Source organism: Rhododendron vialii, chromosome 4a, assembly GCF_030253575.1.
Source record: "Rhododendron vialii isolate Sample 1 chromosome 4a, ASM3025357v1".
Lineage (NCBI taxonomy): Eukaryota > Viridiplantae > Streptophyta > Magnoliopsida > Ericales > Ericaceae > Rhododendron > Rhododendron vialii.
In genome coordinates, this window is record NC_080560.1 from 32654022 (window position 1) to 32672486 (window position 18465).

General features: G+C 39.3%; 1 protein-coding gene and 1 long non-coding RNA gene across 2 annotated transcripts; both read left to right on the forward strand.

Annotated features, from left to right (window-relative positions):
- The first annotated feature begins 4308 nt into the window (after window positions 1-4308).
- On the forward strand, window positions 4309-13941 carry LOC131322023 (oxysterol-binding protein-related protein 3C-like). The gene is made up of 10 exons (XM_058353118.1): window positions 4309-4864; window positions 7304-7397; window positions 9063-9179; window positions 9269-9341; window positions 9442-9560; window positions 9788-9909; window positions 10631-10807; window positions 11699-11843; window positions 12656-12834; window positions 13489-13941. The coding sequence occupies exons 1-10, from the start codon at window positions 4779-4781 to the stop codon at window positions 13733-13735; spliced, it is 1359 nt and encodes a 452-aa protein (XP_058209101.1). The 5' UTR covers window positions 4309-4778; the 3' UTR covers window positions 13736-13941.
- Window positions 13942-15168: 1227 nt separating this feature from the next.
- LOC131322024 (uncharacterized) lies at window positions 15169-16226 on the forward strand. The gene is made up of 2 exons (XR_009198676.1): window positions 15169-15797; window positions 16148-16226. It is a non-coding gene; the product is annotated as an uncharacterized LOC131322024 (long non-coding RNA).
- Window positions 16227-18465: the final 2239 nt, after the last annotated feature.

An 18465-nucleotide genomic window follows, 5' to 3' on the forward strand; every position in this document is an offset into this window, starting at 1 on the left:
CAAAAGAAAATTCAGTAATAATTAGTTACAAAACCACCTTTAACAAAATGAGATCTTCACAAAGATGACGAAATAACCAGTGAAGTCAGCTTCCAAAAGTCTTTTACTGTCAAGCACACAATGCATGCAATAATTTGCCCGGCATCAGAACCTGAAAAGAAAGATTTGGTTGAGCTACACTAGCCCAGTAGAAAATTCTAAACTCAAGCTATATGTAATTTGAATGAACCATGCACCGAGAATGGATGAGTACTGACAGATACGCCTATACCACAAATGACTACCAACAAGCTGCGAATTATCGCCTAAGAGTCCTAGACTTCACATCAATGTCACTAGCCGTTTACTTCTTTAACTAGTTACATTATTAAACTCATGTCATCTCACACTTATCTATAATCAAATCAAAACATCTTATTATTCTCCGTATGATAGTACAATCTTTCTCGTGTCCACATTGATCTTCATTAAATCCCTTAATTGCAAAACCTTTCTTTTCCTTTAATCCGGTATTTCCCATCAAATAATCACTAGGGTCACCTCGGGTCTAGTTCCCTCGAGCGCAGGGTCACCCCGAGTCTTTTCCCTCAATAACAATAATCGGGTGGGGTCACCTTGGGTCTAGTTCCCTCGAGCGCAGGGTCACCCCAAGTCTTTTCCTCCAATAATATGAATCAGTTGGGTCACCTCGGGTCTAGTTCCCTCGAGCGCAGGGTCACCCCGAGTCTTTTCCCTCAATAACGACCACTTGGGTCACCTTTCACACTTTTCACAATCGACATCATTTCATAATCAATTTCATCATCCCTTTAACGGTTATACCACTGAATTTTAATTAGTCATTATGTGACTCCACAAATATACATGTTCATGCCTCCTCTTTTGTTTACATACCCGCATCTTACATGACGTACTAAGCCCATACATAAATTCCTACAATACTCTGTCCATTAGTTATTCACTTTCATTCCGCTTCCCATTTCACAAACATCCATTCATTCAATTAAATCCAAAGACCATTTAATCAATCGCATGGTATTATAAGACCAACAATCTACCATATCGCATATACTCAAATACACACGTCCTCACCGTACCCCTAAGTACACCCCCGTACCTTCGCATACCACATATCAACCCACGACTAGACTCTACGATGCCCGATTATCTAGTTTCTATACTCGGAGTCTGTAAAAGCATGCACTGTGGGAATCTAAGAATCTTACGAGTTAAGAGAGAAAACGGATTGCAAAACTACTCATCAAATCCCTAGACATGATCACTCTAGTCCATTGAATGCCACTCTAAGTGAGGAACGAGTAATACTCACCAAAACACTTGGAATGATGCGTAAACAAACTCATAAGAGTCAAAGAAAAGCTTCGACATACGAGTTGAAGGATATAGGGAAGCAGCTGAAAGATACTGCAGCAGCTCAAGAAAGCAGCTGAAAGCAGCTCAAACTCCTAATCTCCTACCGGTAGGCAGGCAAGTCCTACCGGTAGAACTTGAAAACAAAAGGGCCAACATCTGAACAAAGCCGCTTGACCTACCGGTAGGTAAAAAGTTCCTACCGGTAGAAGCACTTGACCTACCGGTAGGTGAGAAGTTCCTACCGGTAGAAATTGGGAACAGAAAGGTCAACAGTTGAACGAAATAATTTTTGTACTTGACCTACCGGTAGGTAAGGAATTCCTACCGGTAGGAATCGAATTCGTTGAGCAGCTTTTGAGCTGCTGCTGTACGTTTGAGCTGGTTACGAAGGAATTTCTCAATCGTTCTACCGGTAGGTGAAGAGTTCCTACCGGTAGGGAATCGATTTTCTGGTAAATTAACAACGTTCTACCGGTAGAAAGGACGGGCCTACCGGTAGGAATCCAGGAAAAATAGACAATTCTGACAGCGACTACGAATTTTCAATCCAAACTTAAACACGACATTACAAGCACGATTCATGCACCAAATCACTCATAAAACATATAAAGAGAGGTAGAATTCCCTACCTCAAGTGATTCGATCGAAACCCAAGCGATTGATCAAGCCCTAGACTCCGAAAACTTCAAAATCAACCGAATCTCCTCCTCCGAGCGAAACCCACGAAATTTCAAGCTCAACAATGTGAATGGATGAAGGTTTGGAGGTTATTTACCATGGGTTTTGAGTCCGGGTTGGAGAGGGAAAAAGAGAGTGTGTGTGTGTCGAGAGAGAGGGAGAGCCGAGAGAGAGACAGCCGAGAGAAAGAAGAAAAAAAAATGAAAAGGGGAAAGATGTTCCCTGGGAATAATAGAGGTGAGGGAAATAATCCCATGCCCTCACACCACACACTCACACATGCAACTCTCATCTATTTACCTTTATATCCTTCCACAAATACGCCATTCCATATATCCACACCGTTTATCTCGACAAGCCGTACAGTTATATAAAAAAAAATATAGGCCTAAAATACGGGTCTCTACAGGCCGTCATTTTCCCTTCTTTTTTTTTAGTGTGTGTGGGCCTGGGGGGACAGGATATATTGTCTTGGTCAGGGCCGCAAATGAGTCGAACAGATCCGAGTCTTAGAAATGCTCGGTCTTGTTTGTTAAGTTGTTAGCGAACACGGGTTCGAGCTCGAACTCAATAACAATTGACGAGCCGACCTGGCCTAGATTTGAGCCGAACTCGAATTTGTTCATAGCCTTAACAAGAAAAAAAATTCATATAATATACTGGCGTGTCTAGAGCCACAAGTAAAAATTTTATTATGCACATAAATAATGTCACGTATATAAAAATTATTTCAATATATATATATATAACACTGCAAAATGGGATATATTTTCGATACTCAAAATTTTGTTCCAATAGAATGACTATAAATTTGGCCCGCATATGCAATTAGACTCTAAACAACTAAAGTAACGTGGGCAACCACTAAGAAATTGGCTTAGTGGACATGAGAAAGTAATAAGAGTTTATCTTTTATGAAGTTGCACGTTCGAATCTCATGGAGGCCAAACATTCCAAAGGGTCACTGAAGGATTCATCCTATCGTTAACTTCAGAATCCCAAAATTAATTGAAGTGCACTCAAGTTATCCCGAATATGCAGTTTTATAGAAGTCCTAAAGTAATGTGGGCAATGGACACAATTTGCTCCCGAAAGAATGCAAAATGTGCGGAGCCAATTCCAAATTACTTAGGCCTTGTTCGTTTAGCATATTTAGGTATTTTAGTTTTGGTAATAGGTGGAAAGAGAAATAGGGTAATGATTGGAGAGATGGGTAATGAGTGGAGAGAGATAGATAGAAAAATGAAATTAATAATTGAAGAAATAAGATAATGATTGAAAAACAAAATTAAAACAAAATAAATATGCTAAACGAACAAGGCCTTAGCTTTTTTTCTAATTGGTTACCCTATCTCTATCAACGTGTGGTAGGACTTCAACTTTTTTGAAAAAACAATGGGGATGGTTGCAACTAATCAACGGATTGCGGTTGACATTCCAGATGTTGGTTGTTTCTAGTTAAATCTGGTAACCGTTCTTCAAATCTATGAAACGTAGAGGATTACTATTACACATTGTTTTCGGGATTTGTGTGGGTCGAGACTCAGGTTCGTCTTGCCTATCTCGGGGTAGACTTTGAGAAAAATAAAGGCAGTAATTTTGTCACACCTTTTTTTGATAATGCCACATCCTGCAAGTGTATTTTTTGATGCAAAAATACACTTATAGAGTATGACATTATCAAAAAATGGTGTAGCAAAATCATTTCTAAAAAATAAAAGAGAAAATGTTATGAACGCGTTCAAATTTACATCTATTTATAAATCCTCTCTTGCAAGCGAAGTTTGTGGGTATTTCCATCATTAACAAAACTCGAGCGAGTGCTGTTTAGTAGATACATGAGTGTCATGGCACCTTGAGCCGTAGGTCTGCCGCTGCTTCCTGTGCTCTCTTTGTGATTATTCTTTTTCCTTTGGTTGGTCATGGGTTTTTTTTTTTTGGGGGGGGGGCAGGGGGGCGGCAAATTACCAGTGGCTGAAGCGAGCCTACCCATAGGGACAAAAATGTACAATATTCGACAACTCTTTGATTCTCTCTTTGGCCATCGCAACTGTGACCTTGGCAGTTGCAACCACTTCGAACACCAACTTGAGGTTGTCCCCCCTCCCTCCTTCTCCCTCTCCAATTTCTCTCGATGTTTTGTTAATTAGGATGTCATTTTGCCCGACTCTGTGTGTGTGTGTGTGTTTTTTTTTTTTTTTTGTATTTTTCCCTCTTTGGTAGGCTAAAGATATTACGTTTACGAAATTACCAATCGGTGGGAGTTTGTGGCAATATTCACCACTTCGATGGTGTGAAGTTCTGAAATTCCCAAAAATATTTCCAGCAAATACTCATTTCGTCCGAATTAATAGTATCCCGGGGGCGATTGTTTAGCTAAAAAAATTTGATACTGTACTACTCGTGCCGTCTGCCGACTAGCTGGCACATGGTGTCAGCCGCCGCTACAGTTCCACGCTCTTCCTTAAACGCGTAGCACTTGCCTTTCCATACTAGTCAAGTCATATTTAGACAGACAGAGAGGGAGACAGAAATTATACGGAGTAGTTGTTTTCTGACTTCAAACAAAAGAACCCGCCAACACGCCTCCTCCTCACATCCTCTCTCTATCTCTCTCTATCTCTCTCCAATTGTAACCATACGTCTCGCGTCGTAAATTCGGATCGTTTAAAGCTTTCCACAGAGTCGATTGAACGAGGGATTTTTGGGTTTAGGGTTTCAGAGAGATGGCTCCCGAGGATAAAAAACAAGGAGGCGGTTTCTTCGCCTCGATCACTTCCAGCCTCTCCAATTTCGGCAAAACCGTCAATGGGTATGCATCGAATTCATTCCTATCCTCCTACTTTTGTTCCCTTGTCGCCTAAGAGATAATTTTTGTTATCATTTTTTTTTCCCGGTTTTGAAATTGCAAATATACTTTTGTCATGTTTGATTGGTCGGAATTTGTCGCGGTTCGGGTGTATCGGTCGTAGCGTAACGGTATCCGGAGATGTGAATTTTTAAGAATTTCGCGTGACATATCACCGATACGGCGATACCACCGTTACGTATTGGCCGTAATTTTGACCGAAACGGACCGATACCATTGTTACGTATCGAGTACCATTATGTAACACGATACATATGCGATTTTCCTTTACACTGCAATATCGGTCGTATTGGGACTCAGACGTACCGGTACTGATACATATCGGCATACACCAATACGGATACGTATCACCGATATTTCAAACCGTGTGTCTATACGATAATTAGGGATTAATAGTTGCATAACCATGACAACAGGTCAGTTTGCCCGGGAAATTTGTAACCGAAACCAACGGGTTTTCTATCACCTAAACCGATGGGTTTTCTATCACCTAGACCGTAACCATACTCGACTGTAACCACACAATTACAGGTTCGGTTTGGGTATGGTTCGGATTCAAAAACCGAGCCGTTTGTTTCAAATTAAAAATGAAAACCAAATCCTCAGTTCAAAAGTCGGATAAAAGTATTGTATATCTTATGTTTTGTGGTAGTCCAAGAAAGTTATCCCTCCTCTAGTTGTTACAATCAACGGTAGTTATACTGTGCCCCAGAATTTGTAGTGCAATCTAGTTCTATCCGGCCAATCAAATATGACCACAAGCCCCTTGTGTATTTTGGTTTTATGGTAAAAGCCCTCTTCTATCCTTTAGGGCTCATGCATGATGCTGCAAATGTTAATCATTATCTTTTTTGTTCTATTACCTCTATTAACACAAACAACGCAACAGCAATTTGTACGTGTACCTCCTGAGACCATTTAGTTGGAAATATAATCAACATATGCACAAGATGGGTAGCCTGGTTTAAGCAAAATGTTTACTTGAAGGTTATGTTTGATTGGCCGGAATGGTTGAGAATTCCATAGGACCAGTTAGCAATACCTCATCTTCGGAGGTAGTGGATATCCCAATTGTAGGATTTGTTGGTCAACAACTATGTAATCACCTCATAAATTATTGCATTCAAACAATGAAATGGCCTTATACGGGTTTTGTAACCCCAAGTTTATCCTGGTAACAAAACAGGTCCAAAAAAAAGTAAAGGAAAAGCCATATTGGATCTAGTAGGTATCTATATTTCCAGTAAGTTCTGAAGGAAGGTTCATCAAATAGTTAAGTGAGTCAATGACTAGTTTGGGGTAGAGGGAGAGAGACTATAGTAAAAGGAACTCCTTTGACCAAACTAAGTATTGATACTTGACCTTCATTTAGGAGACAATAATATTTTACAATTTTGTTTCTGATGCTCTTTTCCAATTTTAGGAATGTTTTTGTGCTTGATGAAAGGTATGCATGAATATTCATGTTCGTCGGTTCGAGTTTCACGCATAGTGCTAGTTGTTATGCTTATCATTCACTAGACAGATAAAAACATTAATTGAAGCCTCAGTGGTTTGAATATTTTGTCATGATTGCCGTCGTCCTTTCGTTAAAGTAAATGCGTGTGATTAATGTGAAGCGAAATCCCACATTGCCTGGGTACCAATGTAATAATATAAGCGTGAGGGCATTCTCACTTCAATAGCTAACTTTTGAGGTTGAGTTCTACCCAAGAGTCAAGACCGTGTAAAATGGTATCAGAGCTAGATACCAGAGATGGGTAGGATGTGTGTCCTTGCCCTGCACGTGGTAAGTGCTGCCCAGTGAGCACGCTGCGCGTGAGGGGGAGGGTGTGAAGCGAAGTCCCACATCGCCTGGGTACCAATACAATACAATATTACAATGTACGTAAGCATGATGACACCCTCACTTCAAGATAGCTTTTGGGGTTGAGTTCTATCCAAAACCGTGTAACATTAAATATTAAATGCTTGCCGAATATTCTATTTGTTGTGCGTGTAACTATGTCACAGTCTTATACCATCCGTCATCTGATGTTTCTTGCATATTGTCACATCAAATAGCAGCTTTTGTAGTGATATCTCGATCCGAAGTACATTACAATGCTAGATAGAATTTCATGAAATACTAGACAGTGACTTTTGACCTTCTTGGTAAAATTTGTAGTCATTGACCTCCAGCCCCTATTTTACCTCGTCACTTGCCTCAACAATATCTTCTTCTTTCTTGATGGTCGAGGCTGGAGTTCCATTGTCATGGTTGGTCGATACTCGATACCATCGATTGATAGTGTTCAGGGTGTTTATTGTCCATTTAACTTTCATGTGCTGAAGAATCTGGTCCTAACTAAGTTACTATCCTGTTGTGTTATTCTTGTCCAGTATGTTAGGTTATGAAGGCCTGGAAGTTGTAAATCCTGAAGGGGGAACTGAAGATGCTGAAGCCGAAGCACAAAGAGGAAGATGGAAACAAGAGGTGCATATATGTTTTTTTCCCAGCTTCTTTTTATTTTTTTGCATTCCATAATTTTTGGCTTCCTTTTTAGCCATGTCCTGGGGATTTTCTATTTGTGTAGTCTTATATTATATCAATTGAGAAGATTCAACAAGACCATTATGCATCTATTTTCTATTTGGTGAAGATCATTATGCATCTACTGTAGAATGTACGGATTTATTAGGTCTCGGGTTCATGTTGCAATTCCATCTCCAACTGAGACCACTCGACCGATATCTTTCATGTGGTGCATGAGTCCATGACACGGACAATTAATCATTTTTTTAAGGGGTACAAGGGTCAATTTCTTCCTTCTGTTTCGCCTCTCTTCTTTTGAACTCTCCACACCACAACTGCCATCTCACTGTAGCATTGCTCACATCTCTTTTACTCTCTTCTTCCTCTATTTCCCTCATTGTGGACCAACCACTATAAAAACCCACCACCGCATCCAATTCCAAACCCACTGTTGCCCTCCCACCATCACATGCACCCACAACCGGACATCCAATCCACCACTTATCCCAACTCTGCCATTTTCAAAGAGAGAGGGGGCACCATGGTGACCCCAAGATTCACCATTGCTGAACCTCAATATCAGTTTTAGTTAGTAATATGCACCCATTGCACACAGTATTGGTGGTGGATGCTATCCCACTTCTGTTTTGAGGTTTGAGTTATTGAGGCAAAGGTCAGGTCTTTGGTTTGTGGGAGGAGTTGAACGCGATGAGGAGAATAGAAGAGATCAATGTGTGGTTTCAGATTGCATGATCCACCACCCCAAACTCACCTTCAGTCTCCACGATTGTGGCTCATGGCCATAGTTATCGGAATCTTACAATCCTGATTCGATTTGCCATTCATGCATAAAATTGTTGTGAAGTTGTTAGTGATTCTAAGTGGCTAGGAATCGTACCATGGACCGTTTGGACTAGAGTGATTTCTGAAATTGTAAATCCCTTTTCATCTGTTGGTTGTGAAATTCCAAAATACATTATCAGGGATAAGCCCTGAACATCCTTCTCAGGAAAAAATAACTTTTAGCCATGCATAGTTTTTTTTATCTGTTATATTAGATAATAAAATGATCGAACCAGAACACATATTTTTTTATTTAACATAAATATACGTCTGCTCATGAATTTTGCCCTGCTATTTTGGCGTAGCAAATATCATAAAGTTGAGTTCACTCTGGTGGCACAACTTTTTTTCCCCATTGTAAGCTATTAATCACTGGATACACCTTTCAGCTTATTTTATGTTGATTAAAGGTTTCCCTCCCACATTTTTATTTTTTAAGAAATTGTATGGTTACATGAGGCGCACATGACCAATTTTTCCATCCAAAATGATGACAGTTGCAGTCAATTGGACCAAATTGGCACAAATGAAAATTATAGACAAAACTTGTGGCAAGTGGAACTTTTGCGATGAAATTGAAACAGGCTGTAAAGTATAGGGGATCACTGGTGTACTTCGCCCTTTTGTTGATAACTTGCGTGCTTCTTTTCTTTTTCGCTTTCCAAACTACTGAAGTTTTCATTAAACATGTGTGGAGTTACTGGAATCTACTAACATTTAAGCTGTCTATTCTACATATTCTTCTTCCCTATTCAATCTCATTTTAGTTCTTGATTTTCTCAGGATCGGGACAGCTATTGGAAGATGATGCAGAAATATGTAGGCTCTGACATCACATCAATGGTCACACTCCCAGTTCTCATTTTTGAGCCAATGTCTATGCTTCAGAAAATGGCAGAGGTTTGTGGTATTTTAAACCTACTGATGCCTGTGTTACATTTAATGCTCTCTTGCTCCTTGAATCTCTAAATGCATAATGTTTGTAACAGTTGATGGAGTACTCCTACCTTTTAGATTTAGCAGATGAATGTGAGGATCCCTATATGCGATTGGTGTATGCTTGTAAGTGTTCTTTGCCTCTCTCTCTCTCTCTCTCTCTCTCTCTCTCTCTCTCTCTCTCTCTCTCTCTCTCTCTTGTGGCACTCATGGTTCGTCATTGCAGCATCTTTCTTCATATCAGTCTACTATGCCATCCAACGAACCTGGAAACCATTTAATCCGATTCTTGGTGAAACTTATGAAATGGTCAATCATGGAGGCATTACGTTTATTGCAGAACAGGTGGGCTTGAGCAAATTCTCCACATGATTTATTTTTCTTGCTTTTCTATAGTTTGTTGGTATTTTGGTAAGGATCCTTTTTCTGCCTGTATTTTAGCCTAGTCTTTGGGGGATTGGGTCTCACTCACTTGGATAGGGTCTGGCTTGGTTTTTTGCCATTTGTTTTTTTTTGTTTTTTTTTTGTTTGTGCATCGTTCTACTGAGCTTATTGATTCATTCCTTCCTCAGGTTAGCCATCACCCTCCGGTGGGTGCTGGACATGCTGAAAATGACCATTTTGTATATGACATAACTTCAAAGGTGAAGACCAAATTATTAGGAAACTCAGTTGAAGTCTATCCTCTTGGAAGGTAATAAGTTATTCTTGGTTTGCTAGTCTTAGGTACCGTGCTGGCGTGCTTTTTTGTTCTTTAATATTGGGAATCTGCACCAGTTGGGGGATTTGTTGGGTTTTGGACTTCTCTCCGTACAACTTTGGTAACAACAAATAAGAGATGCTGATAAAAAAAAAAACAACAAATAAGAGACATTAGCATCACCTCCTCCTTGTGTGCACAGACGCTTCACTTTTGGTGAAGTACCCGTGTCAACCCTGCAAGACTAGGGTCACTGGGCTGCCATATGATATGGATCCACGTCTCCTGTTTAGAAACAGATGCTTCTGATTTTTCTGTTGCTATCGTTTAGGGGAAAAAAATACATTCGCACTTTTGCAGTAAAATCATTGCAAATGTGTTGAAATGGGTGTAAGATCATTTGAGTTTTTCATATTTTCTATTGCGAAGATACTGTAATTTAACAAAATCGTTTTATACTATGCCTTACTATCATGGATAATCTAATAGTCAGCGGTGATTTGTCATACAGAACAAATGATGTTATCGGGTAATTATTTTTACATGTTTTATAAGGATAACTGGATAAGTTCCAAAAGTCAGACAATGTCCAAATAGGAGGTCAAAATGTTCCAACTTTCACCTGGTTTGGACCTGAAATTTTTTGATCGGATTCTTTTGTTAATCGGGTTTTGACCTGAAATTGCAGCTGACTTGTCTCCAAATACATGCGCAGGACACGAGTGACCCTTAAAAGGGATGGTGTAATCCTAGATTTGGTGCCTCCTCCCACAAAAGTTAGCAACCTGATATTTGGACGAACTTGGATTGATTCACCCGGTGAGATGATCTTGACAAACCTGACCACGGGGGACAAAGTAGTGATGTATTTTCAACCTTGCGGCTGGTTTGGGTATGATGCTAGCTATTATTTTTGTGGTTATATTTGTTGTACTGTTTTATTTTTAACATACTGGGTTTCTGCTGTATTTCAATTGCATACATGTTTGCTGCTTTTAATGAATGCAACTGGTTGCATGGCATAGTATTTTGGTTTTTGGTGAGAGGTTGCAACACATAGCAGAACTGCCAGAGCATCTGTTATTTATTTAGTTAGTCATCCAGTCTCCCAGTTCCCTTTTTAGGGTGGGTACGTGTGTTGTGCGTGCGTGTTCAAAAACTCGTTCAAACAACTTATTTGTGCCTGCTTCGACTCTGAGATAGGTTGTATTCAGATAAAGTTGGAGTTTTGTATCTGAACCGATAGTCAATCTAGACCAGGATGTACCCTTTAGCTTTCTAGTGCATTTCCTATCACTGCTACTAGTAGTAAATTTTTGGCGGTGCTTTTGGGGAGGACTATCTTGTGTCTTATGTTGGTGAATGAGTAATAGGGAGTCAGGAAAAAGCAATATGTTTGAGTGGTATTGGTTACGAGTGCCAAAATTTGATGCTAGAAGGTGTAGTCTTCTTGGAGGGACTTTCAGCTCAGCTCAGAGTTGCTTTCTTAACTCTTTCAACACTGAAACTGTTAGTAAGAAGCGGTTGTTTTTACTGCAGTCAATATCAAGATTAATACTTGATACCGTCATTTTTATTTTTGCAAACTTCAGTGACATATCATTGAACTTCATTCAATTTTTCTTTAGAGTAGACCACATTGTGTAGTTCCTTACATAAGGTGGAGGTCAAGACCTAATAAGAAACCTCTATTGATGTTAATTTGTCTTTTTTTTTGGAATATTCTTCATATTTTGGGATCTCTTTGTTTACTTCCCCTAGCATCATCTTTTTGTGGTTGCAGTGCTGGTCGCTTTGAAGTGGATGGATATGTCTATAATGCAGCTGAAGAACCCAAAATGTTGATAACTGGTAAATGGAATGAGTCAATGAGTTATCAACCTTGTGACGTAGAGGGGGAACCTCTGCCAGGCACTAAACTGAAAGAGGTTTGGCTTCATTAACTTTCTTTATCTTCCTTCTTCCTCCTTATCTTTCTGGTGGAAACATTTCGCTTCAATTTCAAGGACTATCCATAGATCTTCAAAGTTCAAACCACAATGTTGCTATGAAGTCGTGGAAATCTTTTCACTTTCTTTGCCCACACCAAAAAATGGGGTTGCTATGATATCATAAATCTGCAGCCTTCACCTCTTGAAACAGGGGGAAATATAACTTCTTGTTGGGCGACAACAATTCAGATTTATATGCCGTGTTCTTCACTTTTTGAGTTTTTCCTTCTCTTAGTCCAGTTGATACGAGAGGTTTAAGCCAACAAACAAAGGCATCTAAGTTTTGGTAGATCACAGTGAGATTCCCTGATGACTCCATGGAGTTGTGTAGGTTGTATCCCCTTACATATCCCTTCTTTATTAAGTAGTACCTATTGGTAAGGAGAGAGAGAGATATGGAACTATTGTTTATAGTTCCGAATTTTTGAAGGAACATCATGCCTTTTTCTAAAACCTAGATCCGTGAACTAACACTCTGACTTTATAGTCCATCCTCACATCCACCCCAACTTGCGTAGTTATCCTGGTAACAAAGAAAAGACTGAGGAAAATAAAACTCTCTCGACACATGGAACTTCCGTGACACTCACTATACAAAACAAAAATGCATACCTTTTACATAAAAACATGGCTTTGTATGTCCAAGTGAAATGTCATGGGCCTTCGTGTTGTTTTCCTTGGTATTTGTGCTGGTACTCAAACTACTTACCAACTAAACTGGCAATTGTTCTGATGCCGTGGCGAAGCAGGTCTGGAGAGTTGCTGAAGCTCCTAAAGATGACAAATTTCAGTACACATATTTTGCACACAAGATAAATAGCTTGGACACTGCGCCTAAGAAGTTACTGGCATCAGATTCTCGCTTGCGTCCTGACAGATATGCACTTGAGAAGGGTGATTTGTCCAGAGCTGGTTCAGAAAAGAGCAGGTCTCTCACTCTCTCTCTCTCTCTCTCTCTCTCTCTCTCTCTCTCTCTCTCTCTCTGTGAACTTTGCCAAAAAGGGCTACCTTTCAAGTTTCAGCTCCAAAAGGCAAAGCCATCCCTGAATGACCCTTGATAATACCAACCCTTCTCCTACCTCATGGCCATTAATTCCAAAACCCTAATCACTACATATAGCCACCAAGAATTCCAGCTCATTTTGAATATCCATCAAGCTCACTCTTGAAATTTAAAACCAAAATTTCAATTTACTCATGTAGGAACCTCCAGTCCTCTACTTCATATACAACCCTACCCCTGTTAATTTTTTTAAACAACTTGTGCATGTAAATTACCGGACAAATTACCTATCCTTCTTGTTCGTGTATGTTGTGTGGTCTAAGGGTTCGTGTATGTTGTATGTTCGTGGTATGTTGTGTCATTGTGTGGTCTAAGGGTTTGTATATGTTCGTGCCCGTGTGTGTTTTATGATGTAATTCTCTCTTGGCTGAATTGTTTATTATTTCTCTGATTCTTTGGAAGTCGAATGGAGCTCATTTTCATTGCGTGCTCTTCAAATTTGGAGTTGTCACTTTGTTTGGGCTGGCAAGTGATGATGAAACTACAGTTTTGAATTTGATTGTGTCCTTGTGTTTGTAGACTGGAGGAGAGACAGAGAGCTGAAAAAAGAATTAAAGAGACGAAGGGCCTGCAACATACTCCAAGATGGTTCGACCTGACCAGTGAAATTGCTCCTACACCTTGGGGTGAATTGGAAGTATATCATTACAATGGCAAGTATGATGAACATCGGGCTGCCATGGATGGCTCAGGCGACATTGAGGAGATTGACATCAGATCGACAGAGTTCAATCCCTGGCAGTTTGGAAACTTGGCTACAGAATGAGAGATGCATCTTGTGTTTGCCTGTATAATTTTCTTATAGCTTTTTTATTTTATGCCAATTGGCTCTGATTTTTTTCAGTTGGTGTGTTTGAATTTTTCTGAAGCAACCTTGCAACAAGATACATATTCCTTAACGTCGGTTAAAGAAGATTACATGCGTTTGTGGTTTAAACAAGTCAGAGTTAAATAGAAGGGTACATGAACTTTCATAGTGGCTTAATTTTTAGTTTGATGACTTAGGCGTCCGAGCTAGCTTACACGCATTTTCACTAATTCTGGAGCCCAATTCCACTATCTACTTGCGGGAGTCCAATTAAAACTGAAGCAATTGCTTTGTAGGACTGACCCTACACTAGTGAGGTTTCGAATCTGAGATTTTAGGAGGGAGCAAACTCCTAAATCTCAAGCCTAGACCACCAGGCCAACCATGTAAAAATTATAACTGAAAGAGTGCATCTGATTTTTCTAATTATGGTTTGCTAACCGCAACTCACTAGGCAATGAATAATGCACACAAAATGACAAAAAGTTAAAGTTTCAATACACTTTATACAAATATCAATACACTTTCATGGATATTCATATACTTTTTACATATATTGATTCACTTTTTACACATTAACCACTGTCTACTAGGCTGTGATTAGGGGTAGTTTTCCAAAATTGCTAAAAGTTTTATTAGTATTTTGTGAAGGAAAAAAACTCCTCAAGTGATGAAAAAAACAATTTTAGTACTTTTATTACTTTTGATATGATCTTCATATCCAATCAAACCCCAATGAGGGGCTTTGAGAATTTGAACCTAGACTTTGTCCAACCAAGTCCAAATTCTTAACCGCTCAACCAACCCTTCATTGGTACTTTGGTAGTTACAAGTTTATAACTCTTGCAAAATCTGTCTTGATTGCTATTGGTAGTTGTTTAGCTAGTCAATCAGTTTTGGGTAGCTTTAGAATTACTTTTGGGGAGTACTTTTATGTCCTCTCCTGACTCCTCAATGTATTTAAGAAACTTGTTGCTATTGCTAATGATCTCGTAGTAAAGAAAAATGTAGGTGTTCTATAGTGGCTTCGGTTAATGGGTTCGGTCATCCCACCTAGCCATCGTGAACCGAGGTCTTATAAGTGCACCAGCCCATGACTTGGCAAAGGCTTGGGAAGGGTCTGGTACTCTATTCGGTTAAACGATCAGGAAGGAGACTCCGGTAGAGACTTCGGCGAGGTCTACGGGCGTTGAGTGTACTCGGTCCAAAACTCCCGAAGCCACCTAAAGGAAAGTAGTTATGTCAGGAGGGACCCATTAGGATCGTGCAGCAAGCTTAATCATTGGGGATTTGACTTGGCCATGTGCTCCATAACCACCTTATCCCTTACGTCATGTATGATGTCACCCAAGACGGTTACCCAAGCGTTCCCTCTAAGCGCTAGTTTGGAGGCCAAGCAAACCAAGGTCTATAAATATAAAGGGATAATGACCAAGAGAGGTATGTCATTCTATCATAACCCTAGACCTTAACACTTCTCCCTACGTCTAACTTGATCGTTGGAGAGTCACTGGGCAACTATCGCCCTAGTGACTTGTTGCAGGTCCGGCGGAGGGAGCACCGAGCTGCGGAGGAAGGATCCTGACTCGAACCACGGTCAAGATCCCGCCAAATCGAACCCCCACATGTTCTAAACTTCCCCCAGCCCTGTATTAAAGTCAAGGCACTTTGTTAGCAGTGGAAGTTTGTTGAAGCCGTTTTAGCAGTTGAAGTTTGTTGAAGCCAAAATGCCCACAACCATGCATGATATATACATTGGTCAATTTTCAATAGACAAGTCGCATGCGCTTCGTTAAATTAGGTGGGTCATGTCTTGGAAGATTCTTTCTTAGTATGCTGCCTGTTAACATGTTCTGCACTGAATTCTCTTTGTTTTTTGTCCAATGGGTTACTATAGTCAAGGAAAATTTCATGTTTTAACTTCATTTTCTACAGGATGATCCTCGAAATGGATGGCAATGTTATTGCTGGAAAAGTGGCAACCCACAGCGTGGATGACGGTGCACCCCTGTCTGAGCAGGTAACCTGAGCTTTCCTCCTTGTATCTTTATTAGTAGGTTTTACCTAATCAACAAAATGTAGGGTGGACATATTTACCTTAAATTGTTATGTCTTTTGCATTATTTTTTCATTCACCTAATTAGATTGAGCTTCCAAATCCACAAAGATTGCATTTCTGGCAGTTGAATGCAACAATTAGTAGAATAATTGCATTTCTGTTGGACAGTAAATTGCATGATCATGTGCTCCATATTTGGAGACGTGGTATTAATAATCTCATGATCACTCGGTGGAATCGTGTGGTATGATTGTATGCTCCATGTTAGAATAATCGCAACCCTAATTAACTTGTGTGTTCATCATCTGCAGACTATAAGTCAAGCTTTGGCTACCGCACGTGACCACTTGGCAAGAGCTCTTCTGAGATGAAAAATCTGAGGGTACGTAACTAGAGAAAACAAATTGGCCTTCATTCTTTGAGTAAATTCACAAATAAGACAACAGCTTGGAAGTTGTTTCGTTGATTCTCTGACGGTTAAACATCACGGCAGTCAGCTGCTTATTGCTAGCATCTTTACATTCCCAAGTCAATAAGTAATTCAGCGAGTCGGATATATTGCTTTCTGGGTGAAGGAATAATCTGAGCATATGGTGTGCAAGTTTAGTGGTACCAGCAGTGTGCATAAAGAAATAGTGGTGATTCAAGACCAGACGATATCAAAGGGTGATCATTTTAGGTACTTTGGCTCAATTATTAGTTGAGATGGAGAGATTGCCGATGATGTGACTCATAGAATCCAAGTGGAGTGGCTCAAGTAGAGGAGCGCTATTGGTGTTCTATGCGACAAGAATGTACTCACAAAATTGAAAGGAAGATTCTATGGAACTGCCATCAAACCATCAATGCTTTACGAGACAGAATGTTGGCCTATTAAGAAACAACATGTGAGCAAGATAAGTTCAAACAAGTAATTTACATCGTTCATTTCGTAGACCTCAACTCGTAGAGCATCCTTACAAAAGATCAAGGTGATCAGACATGGATAATCTAATTTTGAGGGCAATCATCCTGATGGGCCTCAGGTACAACACAGGCCCCCGTTTTCCGCTTTTAGAGCTTGATATGACAGTTAACTCTAAAATGTAGTATTAGATAAGGGCAAATGCTAATCGATGCCGCTGGGGCACAAGTTTCAGTGTATTAATTGAGTTTAGAACTTAGCAAATGAGTTAGTTCCCATGCAATGAGTTATTAGCCCCACTGACTTTCATTAACTACCACAGTAGGAATAATTAAATATCAACTACACCCTTGCTAAAGGAATAATTTAATTATCAACTACACCCTTGCTAAAGGTTTTTTTTTTTTCCTTTTATGAAACTGAATGCTCTACATTTTTATTTCAAATAAAACGCCATGCAACATATCACATAATGCAGTAACAATAAACCTAGACCTTTTTTTAGGAAATAAACCTAACCATTTGCCTAAGTTGGGAGGAAAAAAGAAAAGAAGAGATAGGACTGGTCTTGACGTGTAAATAACTTACCACCTCTATTCCATACATCTTATAGATCAAAATTTGGAACAAAAGTGTTAGTTTTGGAAGAAAAAATTTAAAAATTCAAATTTAAAAATTTTTGGAAGAAAAGTGTTGATTTTGGAAGAAAATTTTAAAATTAATTTTTTTAAAGGGATTCTAAATTAATTTTGAAAAGTTAATTTTTTTTTCAATACTAATATTATTCAACTTGTTGCCTGTTTGAAAGGGATCCTTGTTCAACTAAGAAACCCTTGTTTAATTTTTAGGCCCAACTGTGTAACTCAACAAAGAATTGTCGAATATTGATAGGCATTTGAGCAAATTATATTGATGTACTGTCAAAATTCTTATTGTTCAATTTTTTTCACAAATTTAATTCGACCAAGCAGTTATCGGCATTCAATCAACCTAATTTTCTCTTTGCATTAATGATTTACACATTGAAGTCTGTAGAATTAACGGTTCGAATTATCAACATGGGAGCCATGGTGGGCCTCGTTTTGCATTAGAGAGAGAGAGAATTCTCATTCGAAGTCACACTATATAGGATTCAGAAGCAAAGTTTTATGGTAACATAATATCATGCATGTATATACTTGTTCGGCTTAGACATATGGATGTCCGTGTTGTTCGAGGTACTTGAACTTGTTAAGGTGTTGTAATTCAATCGAATGAATATGTGGAAGAGAGAGAGAGAGAGAGAGAGAGAGAGAGAGGGAGAGAGAGAGAGAGAGAGATGATGATGATTTGGGTTGTTTTCATTCCTTACCGGGTGCAAATTTGGTGCACTTTTAATTCTTTCGTATAAGTGAAAGCACATCTACCGGTGGCGGCAAAGACAACACTACCGCCGCCCTCTTTGTTCTTTGCAATCATATTCACAACTTTGGTTACATCCATATGGGTCGATAATACTAATGCATTTGAAAAAACATTTCCATTCACATGATATTGCATGAACCTCCCCCACAACTAGGCATAGTATCATCAATACCATCCAAATTCCAACAACAGATGTTTTATCATTTCCTGACATCTCTTTATGCGTGAAGATTATTAGTGTTTGAGATAATCTTTTTTGCATAGATTGATATCCTTATTTATAGGCTCTATGCCCTTGTTTAAGCAAATGAGCATTAATTA